Below are 12,500 nucleotides of genomic sequence, written 5' to 3'. Positions count from 1 at the left end.
TTCTTTTGTATTCCTCGGGCTCAAACAAATCAAATACTAAACGGTTTAGCTCAAAGCCTGCTTGAGGCCTGTGAAGTTTGTGGATATAGTTTTTCTTATGACTACTTACACACAGCTCTGTTTACAGGAAAATGGCCACATTGGGTCCAGCCACTAGGAAGTCTATAATCACTCAAATAATCACTTTTTACAACCGTGGTGAGCAGAAAAGCATCTCAGCATGCACAACATATCAAACCTAGAGCAGCAGAAGACCACACTGGGTTCGGCTCCTGTCAGTCAAACACAGGAATCTGAGGCTATCATGGGCACAGACTCACCCAAACTGGACAGGTGAAGATTAGGGGGGGGGGAAATAAAAATCACATGGTCTTTTTCCAGTCTTCACAACTTCGCTAACACAACTAATAAAATACATTATTATTATTATTATTAGTGATGATGTTATTACTACCTCTTGCACTGTGTTACTCTCCTTTCTGTATTCAGCACAGAACTGACAGATTTCATATTTTAATAAAACAAAACAACAACTCTCCTCCCCTAGGGGATGAAAGTCTCCTTTTAATAGTGTTTTATTGTTCTTTCTGTTTACCTTGGCATTTTATCCCACACACTTTTATTCCCTTATGTTATACATGCGCGGTAAACGAGCTGTCGATCTCTTTGGCCTTGTTCCTTGTGCAAATAAAGACGTGGCCACGCAGCACCGCGTCAGGAGAATCACAGCGGCTGCGTCAGACTGCACTAGCGTGTGTGTACCCGAGGAGTGTGATGATCCTGACGACACTGTAAACTTGTCCGATGTCGCGCATGACGGCTAGACTGTCGCTAAACGCACGTGCGTTTCACAGCACGTTTTCCTGAACGTTATAACCGCAGTGGTAGTTGTATGTTTCGGAATGGGTGTGAATGTTACCCGAGACCCGAAGCAACCTGGCCAGCTCCAGCAGCAGAGTGGACTGTTTATAGGCCGTGGGACACTGAGCGATGCACTCCTTTATCAATGAGAGGCGGTCATCACGTAATCGCACTGCAAGAGACAGAGAGAAAGAGACAGAATATGTAACATTTAATGACTTGGCTGAATCAGTAACTACTCCAATAAATCCATTTTATAATATTCAGTTGTATTCAGCGATCCATACCCAAGTCCATACTCACCGAAACATACCAAACATGACTGAGTAAACGCCGGCTTATTTCATTTCATAAGCTGAATTTTTACCTCCGAGCTAAACTCAAAGTCTACAGGTTTCTATAGTAACCACCAAACCCCATTAGCTAGTGCATCATAATGATGAGTAATATTTACACCGAGCAGAGCCAAAAGCAATCAAAACATCACTATTGACAGAAACATTATGTCTTACGAATGCTAAAATTTGCCTCTCACATTATTATCTACCAATCGTGATCCAGATTTGCTTTCAGACATCTTACTCTGACGTAAGAGTTGAACATCGCAGACCGGCATTTAAAAGCTCCCAGCTGCTGCTGTGGATGTCTCATCCTCCACCAAGCTAGGACTTTATCATCATTAAACTATACATCATATATAGTTTCTGTGTCCTCAGTTAATCAGCGATTTCAGCTGAGCCTCCAGTCCATCCACAGGAACCCGTTTTAAGAACTGATTCATCCTTAAATAGTGAGTAATATATGCAGATTTATAAGTTTGCACATTTATTGCACCGATTTATTTGCTTCCATCGCTAACAAAACGCATTAATGATGTAAAATGGAATGTGCAACCTGTGTGTGGCTGTTAATTGATGTACACTGCAACAAAATGGCATCATAGCATGAGAAAATATTTTTGTACAGAGTAAGACTTAGCTAGCATTTCCTATTTTAAGATCACAATAAACCCAATATAAGATTATTAAACCTCTCTCTAGCCATTGCAAGCTTAAACTCTCTTGTTCTATGGGCAGATCATTTTACTGATTTTAGTGATTTAAGTTTTAAGAGTTTAACTTCCCTCAAGCAATCTGCGATCGGTTAACGAACGACGCTTAGTAGTGCCTACTCAGTGTGGATCAAGGTCAATTTCCAGAACCTTCAAACTAACTGTTCCTCAGTGGTGGAATGACCTTCCAACCTCAATCCGGACCACAGAATCTCTCACCATCTTCAAAAAAAAAAAAAAAAAAAACAGCTAAAGACCCACCTCTTCAGAGAGCACATAACTAACCCCACATTGTTTAAAATAAATAAATAAATAACTTTTTAAAAAGCTTTCTCTGGCTCTTACACCTCTACTCTGCACACTTTGCTTCTCTAGAACTCAATTAGAAAACTTGCACTGTAGCACTACTTGTATTGTTCTCTGCCTCATATATATATATCGCTTTGCTTGTATTTCCTCATTTGTAAGGCACGCTGGATAAAAGCGTCTGCCAAATGAATCAATGTAAGTATTTATCTGTAGAAACAGGGTGCACGGTGGCGTAGTACTCCGGTTTCCTCCCCCAGTCCAAAGACGTGCATGGTAGGCTGACCGTCATGTCCAAAGTGTCCGTAGTGTATGAATGGGTGTGTGAATGTGTATGTGATTGTGCCCTGTGATGGATTGGCACCCTGCATACAGGGTGTGCCCCACCTTGTGCCCCATTCTCCCTGGGATACGCTCCAGGTTCAACGCATCTTAGTAGGATAAGCGGTATAGAAAATGAACGGATGGATTTCTAGAAAGAAGCAAAATGATTTGCCGACAATAAGAACATTTTAAGCTTGAAATCAAGTTTGATTGGCCAGAAATTAGTATAATAATTTTATACTGGTTTATTGGAACTTCATAATGGGAAATACGAGATAAATTTGACTATATTCAAGAGATTTTAACTTGATGACTAAAATGTCATTTTTTGTAGTGTGTGGTTTCATGTTCTCTTTCTTGCCTAAAAAATAGCGACGTCCTCAAACCTTTTTTTTTTAAGAGGACTAGATTACTTTTTTGAATAACTGTTCGAACGTCAGTATTCGTGCAACCCCTCGATCGGGCCCTATAATATTCATTCTTTAACTAATTAAACAGAATATGAGAGAAATCTTGAGAGGAATTTAAATTTGATTGATTGATTAAATTTAAATTTGAATTTAAAGGGAGAATCACAGTTTCTACCTCATGTTCTTTTATACATTGCAGTCCTCTCCGTACTGGAAGTACTGGAACAGCAAGGCCAATTCTGTATGTTTTTGCTATACAAACTTGCCTATTTGGGTTTGAGATCAAAAGATGAATATGAGACGATAGATCGGAATTTCAGCTTTTAATTACACAACTTAGAACATGGCACCCTTGGTGGCAGACCACCAAATTTTTAGATGAGCAAAAGTGCAATCTAGTATAAATTAAAGTAAATAACTCTTAATATTTGGTGCATAACCCTTGCTTGCAATAACTGCATCAGGGCTGCGACTCACTGACATCACCGAACTGGTTTCTTCTTTTGTGTTGCTTTTCCAGGCTTTTACCAGAGCTTCTTTCTGTTGGTGTTTGTTTCAGGGGGTTTCTCCCTTCAGTCTCCTCTTCAGGAGGTGAAATGCTGCTCAACTGGGTTAATATCTGGTGATTGACTTGGCCAGTTTAAAACCAAGAACGTCCACTTCCCCCCCCGATGAAGTCCTTTGTTGACTCGGCTGTGTGTTTTGGATCGTCTTGCTGCATGATGAAGTTCCTCCCAATTAATTTGGATGCAATTCTCTATAAGTTTCTGTAAACTTCTGAACTCATTCTGCTGCTGCCATCATGAGTTCCATCATCAATAAAGATTCGTGAGCCTGTTCCAGAAGCAGCCATGCAAGCCCAAACCATGACACTACCTCCACCATGTTTCACAGATGAGCTTGTATGTTTTGGATCATGAGCAGATCTTTTTTTTCTCCACACTTTGGCCTTTCCATCACTTTGGTAGAGGTTCCAGAACTTTTGTGGATCGTCTCTGTATTTCTTTGAGAATTCCATTCTGGCTTTCTGATTCTTAATGCTGATGAGTTATTTTTATCTTGTGGTATGACCTCTATATTTCTTCTCTCGAAGTCTTCTTTGAAACGGTGGATTGTGATACCTTCACGCCGGCGAAGAAAATCCACAAAACAACAGTCAGTATTGTTTTGTGGATTTTCTTCACAGCTCTCACAATGTTTGTCATCAGCTGCTGTTGTTGTTTTCCTAGGCTGACACATTCCATGTCTTCTTGTTAGTACACACCACTGGTTTCTTTCTTTTTCCAAATTGTTGTATTGGCTACACCAAAGGCTTTGATTGATTTTCCCCTCTTTTCTCAGCTTCAAAATGGCTTGCTTTGCTCCCATAGACAGCTCTCTGGTCTTCATGTTGGTTTATCCTTTTCAACAACAAATGCAGTTTTCAAATGCAAAACCCAGGGCTCAACCCAAGAGTAGACATTCAGCACTATTAATTGTTTAAACAACAAATCTATCATCTCTTATATTCATCTTTTGATCTCAAACGCAAATGTCTTCAGTGTAGAGCTTGTAATGTCAAAGTTGGCCTTGCTGGTCCAGTTTTCGGACGGGACTGTAAAACAACCTGGATAGACTAAAGGACTAAAGCACTGTTGCATCATTCTCGTTAAGTAGACATAAACCAAAGGTTAAAGCAGGTACTCAAACAGCACTGTGGGTAAATGGTCTGCACTTATTACTGCACTTTTATCCAAAGCGCTTTACACTGTGTCTCATTCACATACCAATGGTAGCAGAGCTGCCACGCAAGGCGCTAACTTGCCATCGGGAGCTCAATGTCTTGCCCAAGGACACTTCGGCATGTGGAGTCACGTTGGCCGGGAATCGAACCACCAACCCTACGATTAGTGGACAACCCGCTCTACCACCTGAGCCACAGCCAACCCTGTGGGTAATTTAGGACCCTGTTAACCAAAGTGAAAGCATGCGTTTGTGTGATGAACTGTGCATGTAAATTATGAATCTACACGGCTCTTTGATTCATCGATTTGTTTTCAGCCTTCAGGCATCACGTCGTCCGCTCTCTATCTTCACTGTGTCAAAACGGACAGAAAAGAGGTTTAAAATTCGGGGGGGAAAGAAAGAGGCAGAAAGATAAAGAGAAGCAGAAGAGTCCATTGCTGTTGTGTCTTTACAAGCCATAAAATTTGTTTTAATACATTTTTTTTTTAAACGCATCATCTCATTCATTTTAGTGCTGTCTCTTTTTATATCCATGACAGCTCCACATTTCCCTTCATAATTAAAAAAATTAAAAAAAAACCTTAACCGTTAGAAAGCTTTATTTCAAAGTGGTGAAACCGCCTCCAGTCCATCGTTTCAGAGATAAAGAAGACATTTTTCGAAACTCAGAGAGCAGTCTCTTTGTCTCTTTAATGTTACATTGGCTCGTAATCAATCAATGATGAATAAAAAAAAAAGAAAGAACCAAAGAGAGAGAGATCTTCTGAGGAAAGATTAATACACATCAGTAATGTCAAAAATGATGGATCTCACTGAATCCCAAACCATTTCAGTAGGAACACATTATCACTGTAATTTCTGTACTTTACTTCAAGAGAATCACTGATTCGTCTTATGCATGTCAGGAGGGGAAAAAAAAAGGTCTTTCAAACAATAAAGCGCTAGAGAGAAGGAAAAACAGTGAGTGCTGACCGTACGGCCATTTATTCAAACAAAGACTGCATCATCGGTACAGACACACAAATTACACTCTCATTCAGCACTCTGACAGCTGCTGTTTAATGACCTGTTTCCTGGATGGTTTCTGAGCAATTTGTTTGATCGTTTTCTTTGCTTTCACTTGATGTAACTTCCAGAGAACACTCTGCTTCTGAATGCTTTTCAAACTCTACTGAACTTCCTTCACTTCCATCTCTACCTTCAGGAGGGAGTGTTTTTTGTTTAAACCCTCACTGCTCGGTGCTCCTTCAAGCATTCCAGATAAAAGTGTCACAGTCTGACCCTCACTGACACCGAGCTGGTGGCAGGACAAAAGTTTATGCTAAATAAAAATAAAATATAAAAAATAAAAACTTGGAAGACAAGATGGTGGGATGAAAGGCAGAAGATGGGGTGGGAACGGAGGTTAAATAAGAAAAGGAGTGAGAAAGATATAAATGAAAGAGAGAGACAGATGGAGATGGACAGAAAGAGAGAGAGGCACAAAGACGGAAGTGATGGAGAGAAAGTGGGAGTGAAATCGTGATCAAGCGAGAGAGGGACGAGTTGGGGGGGGCGGGACGTGGGAGAGAGAGAGAGAGAGAGAGAGAGAAGGAAAGAGAGAGACAGTTAGAAAATTACATTACCTTGTATAGGCAGGATAGAGAGAGAGACACAGAGAAAGGGAGAGTAAGAGAGCCAGTGTGAGAGAGATAGAGAGAGAGAGAGAGAGAGAAGGAAAGAGTGAGAGAGAGAGAGAAGGAAAGAGAGCCAGTGAGAGAGAAAGAAGATATAGAGAGAGACAGAGAGATAGTAAAATGGAGACAGAAAGACAGTAAAAGAGAGAGACAGAGTGAGAGAGAGAACGAAAGAGAGAGAGAGAAGGAAAAAGAGAGAGAGACATGGAAAGAGAGAGGGAAAGAGAGAGACACAGAACGAAAGACTAGGAGAGCCAGTGAGAGAGACAGAAGAGAAAGAGAGAAACAGTAAAATGGAGACAGAGAGAGAAGGAAAGAGAGAGGCAGAGAGACACACAGAGGAAGAAAGCGTAAGAGAGCCAGTGAGAGACAAAAGAGAGAGAGAGACACAGAGAAAGAGAGATACAGTTAGAGAGAGAAAGACGATACCTTGTAAAGGCAGGACTTTAACCCCGAAGTCCTCCAGTCGAGAGAGGGCGCTGATGAGGTCTAATTCTTCTTGGACAGAAGGAGGACAATCTGTGATTAGCTGCAGACATGATCTGAGAATAAACACACACACACACACACACACACACACACACACACACACACAGGTATGTACAGATTAGTACATGAAATAGTAGGACTGTAAAGGTTCATTCATTTTCTCACCGAAACTGATCGATTATATCTTTAGTCAGTGATATTAAACCCAGATTTCCATGCCAGAACACAAGTCTGCAGTTTTCAAGGCTTTTCATACTTGGGATGACACATCTGTCCCTTCTCCATCTGCCTGTCTCTGATTCCCATCACCATTCAGGTCGGAAATCCTATTTACATCACCTTTTCATACAGCACGGGGAAAAGATACAGTCAGTGCTCACAGACAGAACACATCTGATGCTTCTTTTACTATTTCAGCAAAATCTAAAATATGCACTATATATTATTCAACGGGAGCAATGTGGCTGAGAATATTTCGACTCCGTACGCTGCTCAACTGATTATTATTATTATTATTGTTGTTGGTCTTGATTGATGGTATATTGCTGTGGCTGGTGGTGTTTTATTAATGTTATATTGTAGTTGTTGATCCTGATATATTATTATTGTTGTGGTTGTCTTTTTGATGTTATATTATTGTTCTTGGTGGTGGTCTTGCTAATGTTATCTGGTCGTGGTTGTTGATGTCTTGTTGACATTATATTGTTGTTGTGGTTGTTGGTCATGTTGGTGTTACGTTGCTGTTGTTCATGATGTTATATTGTTGGTCTTGCTGATGGTATATGGTTTTTGGTCTTGTTGATGTTATATTGTTGTTGGTCTTATTGATGTTATATTGTTGTGGTTGGTGGTGGTGATCTTGCTGATGTTATATTGTTGTTAGTCTTGATGTTATATTGTTGTGGTTGGTGGTGGTGATCTTGCTGATGTTATATTGTTGTTAGTCTTGATGTTATATTGTTGCGGTTGGTGGTGGTAATCTTGATGTTATATTGTTGTTAGTCTTGATGTTATATTGTTGTGGTTGGTGGTGGTGATCTTGCTGATGTTATATTGTTGTAAGTCTTGATGTTATATTGTTGCGGTTGGTGGTGGTGATCTTGATGTTATATTGTTGTTAGTCTGGATGTTATATTGTTGGGGTTGGTGGTGGTGATCTTGCTGATGTTATATTGTTGTAAGTCTTGATGTTATATTGTTTCGGTTGGTGGTGGTGATCTTGCTGATGTTATATTGTTGTAAGTCTTGATGTTATATTGTTGCGGTTGGTGGTGGTGATCTTGATGTTATATTGTTGTTAGTCTTGATGTTATATTGTTGGGGTTGGTGGTGGTGATTTTGCTGATGTTATATTGTTGTTAGTCTTGATGTTATATTGTTGTGGTTGGTGGTGGTGATCTTGCTGATGTTATATTGTTAGTCTTGATGTTATATTGTTGCGGTTGGTGGTGGTGATCTTGCTGATGTTATATTGTTAGTCTTGATGTTATATTGTTGGGGTTGGTGGTGGTGATCTTGCTGATGTTATATTGTTAGTCTTGATGTTATATTGTTGCGGTTGGTGGTGGTGATCTTGCTGATGTTATATTGTTAGTCTTGATGTTATATTGTTGGGGTTGGTGGTGGTGATCTTGCTGATGTTATATTGTTAGTCTTGATGTTATATTGTTGTGGTTGGTGGTGGTGATCTTGCTGATGTTATATTGTTGTTAGTCTTGATGTTATATTGTTGTGGTTGGTGGTGGTGATCTTGCTGATGTTATATAGTTGTTAGTCTTGATGTTATATTGTTGTGGTTGGTGGTGGTGATCTTGTTGATGTTATATTGTTGTGGTTGGTGGTGGTGATCTTGCTGATGTTATATTGTTGTTAGTCTTGATGTTATATTGTTGTGGTTGGTGGTGGTGATCGTGTTGATGGTATATGGTTGTTTTTGGTCTTGTTATACTGTTGTGGTTGTTGGTGGTCTTGATGTGATGGTTGGTGATCTTGTTGATGTTATATGGTTATTGGTCTTGTTGATGTTATATTGTTGGTCTTGTTATATTGTGGTTGGTGGTGATCTTGTTATATTGTTTTTGGTCTTGATGTTATATTGTTGGTCTTGCTGATGGTATATGGTTGTTGGTCTTGTTGATGTTATATTGTTGTTGGTCTTGTTGACATTATGTTGCTGTGGTTGTTGGTGTTTTAATGTCATTGTTGTTGGTCTTGATGTTATATTGCTGTTGGTGGTGGTCTTGTGGATGGTATATTATAGTTGGTGGTGGTCTTGTTGATATATTGTTTTTTGGTCTAGTTGACGTTATGTTGTGGTTGTTGGTGTCTTGTTATATTGTTGATGGTCTTGTTGACGTTACGTTGTGGTTGTTGGTCTTGTTGAGGTTATATTGCTGGGGTTGTTGTTAATCTTGTTGCTGTTAGATCGTTAGTGGTCTTGTTGATCTTGTTACATTAATGTTGTTATGTTTGTTATTACAATAACAATTGTTATTGTACATTGGGGGGCATTCCATGAAGCAAGCTAATAAAACTGGGGCTTATTTGAAATAGCCTGGCTTGATTTAGTTTAACAGGTCAATCAAGGCTCATCATTCCATCAGTGAAATTCAGGTGCAACTATTTCTGCTAATTCAAGCTGTGGACGGCCAATGGTTCTTTGGAATTGGTTCTTATTCTTAAAATATCCTGGCCCAATCACACTGGACAACCCCGCCTGCTCTGGTCAATACTCAACGGGTGATTGCGACAGGTACAGTAATGAAAATATTATGGTTAACAATATTGTAGAGATTGAAATATCAGAGGTACATAAAGCGAGTTAGAGAAATGGGAGAGCTAAAATAAGCCCAGAGTAATTTCATATGGGAATAATTTCATTTATCAGACGTATCTGGGCCAGAGAAGGCGTGGGATGTGTGTGTCACGGTCACATACCCAATTCATATCCATAGCTCACGTTCTACAGCAATCTGATAAATTACAAAACAGACAAAGGTTCTCCATTTCATTTCAATTTAATTATACATAACTACATCTAGACATGCTTTATTGGCATGTCCATATTACATTACCGTCCTGATAAAGGATTTAAATTAGCTTATAGACTTATATTCACTACCAACTACTGTAAAATACTAAGTGTATTTCTCAAACAGGATTACATCATTCACTAATACTCCTACAGACTGAACGCATAACGTACAGACGAGTGCGCCACGAGAATAACGATCAGGCGTTGACAAAAAAATCTCCATACAGAAAACTTCACCATATCAGCTAACCTTATGGATTGTTTTGTTTTTTTTTTCCCCCCCATCTGTTTACATGGAGTGTCCCATGGCTTGTCCCGGTGTACGTCGTTACTACAGAAACGATGACGTATTAGAACGAACGCACAAATATAAACCTTGCAGTTGGAGTTACTGTCAGACCTTCCGTTATAGAAAACGAAATCTCCACCAATCAGAACCGAGAATCGAGAAAAACAGCACTGTTTTTAAATAACAGCCAAGTGTAAGGCTGTATACACATATATGCATTATATATACACTAAACCTCGAGGTTGGCATAAGCCTCAGAAGAATGATCTTAAATTCTGTATCGTTTACTATGCTCATCTATTTGAAGGAGACAAAGAAAAGGGTAAAAAGTGACGAAAGCAATGCAAGGCTTTTCTTGGCTCCGTTTCCAGTAAAGCGTCTAAGATCTAAAAGGCCAAGAGGACACGATTTCACTTGTGCACTTTGTCCAAGATTTAGTGCAGTCCATTAGACAAATACATGCACGGTGCCGGACCAAAGCCAAAGTAAAGCGAAAAGCTTAAAGAGCTTACTGATCCTTCTCACTGCTTATAATAAAGCCGGTTTCATTCACACACAGACTATATCTAACTTGTTTCTTTATTTAGCTGCATCTTATCTAGAGTCATTCTCTCATTAATCCTTATTAATGCATTTCAGAGACATTTTAACAAGATTATACAGTCGCATATGAAAATCTCACCAAAAAAAAAAAAAACCACCCCAAAACTGTACTTTAGCTGCGAGAAATATCTACTGCATTAATGATTCGATAATGTTTAGCATTTTTAATATCATGAAAAACACTTCCTCTCCTATCCTTGTTGGAAAAAAAAAAAAAAAAAGTTTCCAGTAACAGCTAAAACACACGATAAATCATAACTACTTTTAGACCACAGTCCATTAGTTTTATTGATGCTTTCATGGCACAACATTATATTATTTGCTGGTTTGTTTGTTTTAAAGGATAAAATCGTGTATTTTGTATCGAACAAACAGGAACCTTAAGCTTGCAGGTCACTTTGTTTTTGTTTAGGGGGCCCCGCGAGTGTACGTTTGTTCGGAGTGCACTCAAGAGCTTTTAACTCCATGTTGTTGAGTGTGCTGATGTATTGATCAAAACCAAAAGATACGTGTTCCAGGCAAGTAGATGGCTGCAAGTAATCAAGGAGTAAAAGGTAGATATAAAGTGGATTTGTACAAAACACAGACACACAATAATTTCAAGAGGCTGGCATGAGGCACAGAGATCAAAGCAATCAAAGCAAGTGCAGGTTTTATTCAAGATGTTAATACCATTATACCACAGCGCCGTTTAAATTGAATTGGTTCTGATTGGTCAGGAGGCGCTGGATGGTCGCTGTATTTGGACATATTTTACGACGGATTAAAAATGTTTACTCATGCCTGATTAACATCATTATATAAGATTATATACATGTGTCATTTAACATCATGCACACATTGCACTATAAAGATGTTCAACAAAATCATTATAATGATCCCTCCATATTTATCCTCCCTAGCCATTGCCTGCTTTTTTATTTGTTTTTTAATAGGAGAACAGGGTTGTTGTTTTTTGGGTTTTTTTATTATTGTCCAGAGTGTATATATATATATAGTAGTAGTAATTCTAGCCACAGTGGGGATGTTTTCCTCCCATGTTTGGTAATTTACATAATAGGGGTGTATCATGATGAAAAAAATGTGATGTACATCGTGGAAATCAGCATTCTGTTAATAAAGCAGTTAATGCGACTGCACTGTTTGAACACCAGAGGTCTAAATCTGCATAGCCCATCCATCCATCCATCAATCTTCTATACCGCTTATCCTTTTCAGGGTCACGGGGAAACCTTGAGCCTATCCCGGGAAGCATCGGGCACAAGGCGGGGTACAACCTGGACAGGGTGCCAATCCATCGCAGGGCACAATCACATACACACTCACACACCCATTCATACACTACGGACACGCCAATCAGCCTACCATGCATGTCTTTGGACTGGGGGAGGAAACCGGAGTACCCGGAGGAAACCCCCGCAGCACGGGGAGAACACGTGCATTATACTTTATACAGTTACATGTCCATGCTATAATCGTTAAAAAGAGCTCTTCAGTTGCTTTTAAACAACACCCGCACCGTGCTGCTGCAATCTACGGTGCTCGAGGAAAAAGGTCACGGAAGTTGGGCGTTTTAGCCACCTTTGGAGCTCTGTCTCTGGCTAAAATGATGCTACGGAGCTCGTTATGTTTCAGTTGATCTTATTTCCCAGATCAGAGACTTTGTTTATTCTTAGTTTTGGGGAGAATTTATAATGTTTATTTATCTGTTTTTTGAAGGTATGGCGAACCT

The 12,500-nt window shown here is 39.5% G+C and overlaps 1 protein-coding gene across 2 annotated transcripts in view; it reads right to left on the bottom strand.

The window, feature by feature from the left end:
• nbas (NBAS subunit of NRZ tethering complex) overlaps positions 1 to 12,500 on the bottom strand; it is a 269,126-nt gene that overhangs the window by 141,293 nt on the left and 115,333 nt on the right. For both annotated transcript variants that reach the window (XM_053647154.1, XM_053647162.1), the window contains exons 31-32: positions 6,783 to 6,895; positions 920 to 1,033 (exon numbers count right to left, since the gene is read on the bottom strand). In XM_053647154.1, the coding sequence (XP_053503129.1) occupies positions 920 to 1,033; positions 6,783 to 6,895 (227 nt within the window). The remainder of the gene's footprint in view (positions 1 to 919; positions 1,034 to 6,782; positions 6,896 to 12,500) is intronic.

The sequence above is a fragment of the Ictalurus furcatus genome, chromosome 2 (assembly GCF_023375685.1).
Source record: "Ictalurus furcatus strain D&B chromosome 2, Billie_1.0, whole genome shotgun sequence".
NCBI classification, from domain to species: Eukaryota; Metazoa; Chordata; class Actinopteri; order Siluriformes; family Ictaluridae; genus Ictalurus; species Ictalurus furcatus.
This window is presented reverse-complemented; position numbering and strand designations above follow the sequence as displayed.